The sequence below is a fragment of the Scomber scombrus genome, chromosome 20 (assembly GCF_963691925.1).
Source record: "Scomber scombrus chromosome 20, fScoSco1.1, whole genome shotgun sequence".
In the NCBI taxonomy this organism is placed as follows: domain Eukaryota; kingdom Metazoa; phylum Chordata; class Actinopteri; order Scombriformes; family Scombridae; genus Scomber; species Scomber scombrus.
The window spans coordinates 24,845,729-24,848,098 of record NC_084989.1 but is presented as its reverse complement, the minus strand read 5'-3'; the positions used below and the strand labels follow the sequence as shown (position 1 = coordinate 24,848,098).

General features: G+C 35.4%; 1 protein-coding gene across 1 annotated transcript in view; it reads right to left on the bottom strand.

Annotated features, from left to right (window-relative positions):
* si:ch1073-391i24.1 (receptor-type tyrosine-protein phosphatase mu) overlaps nucleotides 1-879 on the bottom strand; it is a 35,025-nt gene extending 34,146 nt beyond the window's left edge. The window contains 1 exon segment of the mRNA XM_062441451.1: nucleotides 846-879. Coding sequence (XP_062297435.1) covers nucleotides 846-879 — 34 coding nt within the window.
* Nucleotides 880-2,370: the final 1,491 nt, after the last annotated feature.

Below are 2,370 nucleotides of genomic sequence, written 5' to 3'. Positions count from 1 at the left end.
AAATGAGGGTTTTGTGTCTTAATGGAGAGTTTAGACGAGCAGAAATGTGATCAGGTTCTAGTGGAAGAGGTTAACTAATATATTGAGTTATAACAACAACTAATATTACCAGAAAAACCCACATATGGAGAGTATTAGTGACAAAGTCAATGCTGTTAGTATAACCACAAATATTCCACTTTAAAAATATTAACACAGCTGGAAAAACTCCGTCCTGTGTGTATTCTGTTATTGTGTCTCCGTCTCCTTGTCTCCATGGTAACAGCCGGTTAATACCTGCCCTTCAAACTTATTATTTATAGACGCAGTTACCGTCAGCAACATTACCTTCAGGTTTGGTAAATCACAATGTGTGTGCTAAATAACATATTTGTATTTTCTCCTCCCTGTATTTTACACACTGGGGTTAAAATGCCCCATATTACAATCATTACGGTAAACTGCTGATATTACGTTCATTACGGTAAACTGCCAATATTACAGTCATTACGGTAAACTGCCGATATTACGTTCATTACGGTAAACTGCCAATATTACAGTCATTACGGTAAACTGCCGATATTACGTTCATTACGGTAAACTGCCAATATTACAGTCATTACGGTAAACTGCCGATATTACGTTCATTACGGTAAACTGCCAATATTACAGTCATTACGGTAAACTGCCGATATTACGTTCATTACGGTAAACTGCCAATATTACAGTCATTACGGTAAACTGCCGATATTACGTTCATTACGGTAAACTGCCAATATTACAGTCATTACGGTAAACTGCCGATATTACGTTCATTACGGTAAACTGCCAATATTACAGTCATTACGGTAAACTGCCGATATTACGTTCATTACGGCAAACTGCCAATATTACAGTCATTACGGTAAACTGCCCATATTACGTTCATTACGGCAAACTGCCAATATTACAGTCATTACGGTAAACTGCCCATATTACGTTCATTACGGCAAACTACCAATATTACAGTCATTACGGTAAACTACCCATATTACATTCATTACGGTAAACTTAATATTACATTCATTACGGTAAACTTAATATTACATTCGTTACGGTACACTACTGATTTACGGTCATTACGGTAAACTGCTAATATTACATTAATTACGGTAAACTGCTAATATTACATTAATTACGGTAAACTGCTAATATTACATTCATTACGGTAAACTACTAATATTAGGAAGGATGGAAGGAAGGAAGGAAGAAAGGATGGAAGGAAGCAAGGAAGGACAGATGGAAGAAAGGAAGGACAGATGGAAGGAAGCAAGGAAGAAAGGAAGGAAGGACAGATGGAAGAAAGGAAGGACGGAAGGAAGGAAGGAAGGACAGAAGGAAGGAAGGAAGCAAGGAAGAAAGGAAGGAAGGACAGATGGAAGAAAGGAAGGAAGGAAGGAAGGACAGAAGGAAGGAAGCAAGGAAGAAAGGAAGGAAGGAAGGACAGATGGAAGAAAGGAAGGACGGAAGGAAGGAAGGAAGGAAGGAAGGAAGGAGGGAAGGAAGGAAGGAAGGAAGGAAGGAAGGAGGGAAGAAAGGAAGGACGGAAGGAAGGAAGGAAGGATGGAAGGAAGGAAGGATGGAAGAAAGTAATAAAAAAGCAAACTTAAAAACTAAATAAATAAAAACTACTGTTTCAAACCTCTGAGTGAAATATATAAAAACTCAACCGTGTTTAATTAATTAATAATAAAACACATATTTTTATTATTATTAATGTTTCATGGAAATAAATCATCCTGAAAAACCTTAATACTGAAACTTGTTGCTGCTCTGAATTTTCTCAGTGTTCATAAAACGTTATTGATCAGATGAAAGCAGAATCAGAAGCAGCGCAGTGACTGATTCTCACCAGCAGGGGGCAGCAGAGCGCCAAATAAAACCAACCGCTCTGAAAACACACCTGGAGAAAAAAGGTCAAATATTATATTATATTATATTTATTATAATGTTAGAAAAGGTCATTTTAGTGGTTTAATCTGTGTTTTCATGCTGCTGATTTATAACTGGATGAATAAAGGTGATTTTTATTAATTGGTTCATTTTATTGTAGGTAACAGAAAGAAGCTGATCGGTTAGTTTTGCTCCTGGAATCCGTCTTTGTTTCTTCTTATAAATTCATCTGATTATTATGTTTTGCTAAATGTCGTTAAAGGCATTTTTAACCTCATTGTTTCCATGGTTACTGTTTAATTAATAAATAATCATCAACACCAAAGTGTGTCAGAAAACTGAAATCAGATGTTTGAAACTCAGTCAACAAATATTCACAAAGTTAAAGTTATTTTAGTAACTTTAACAGTTTAAAAACCAACAAATAATAATAATAATAATAATATATAATTTATAATA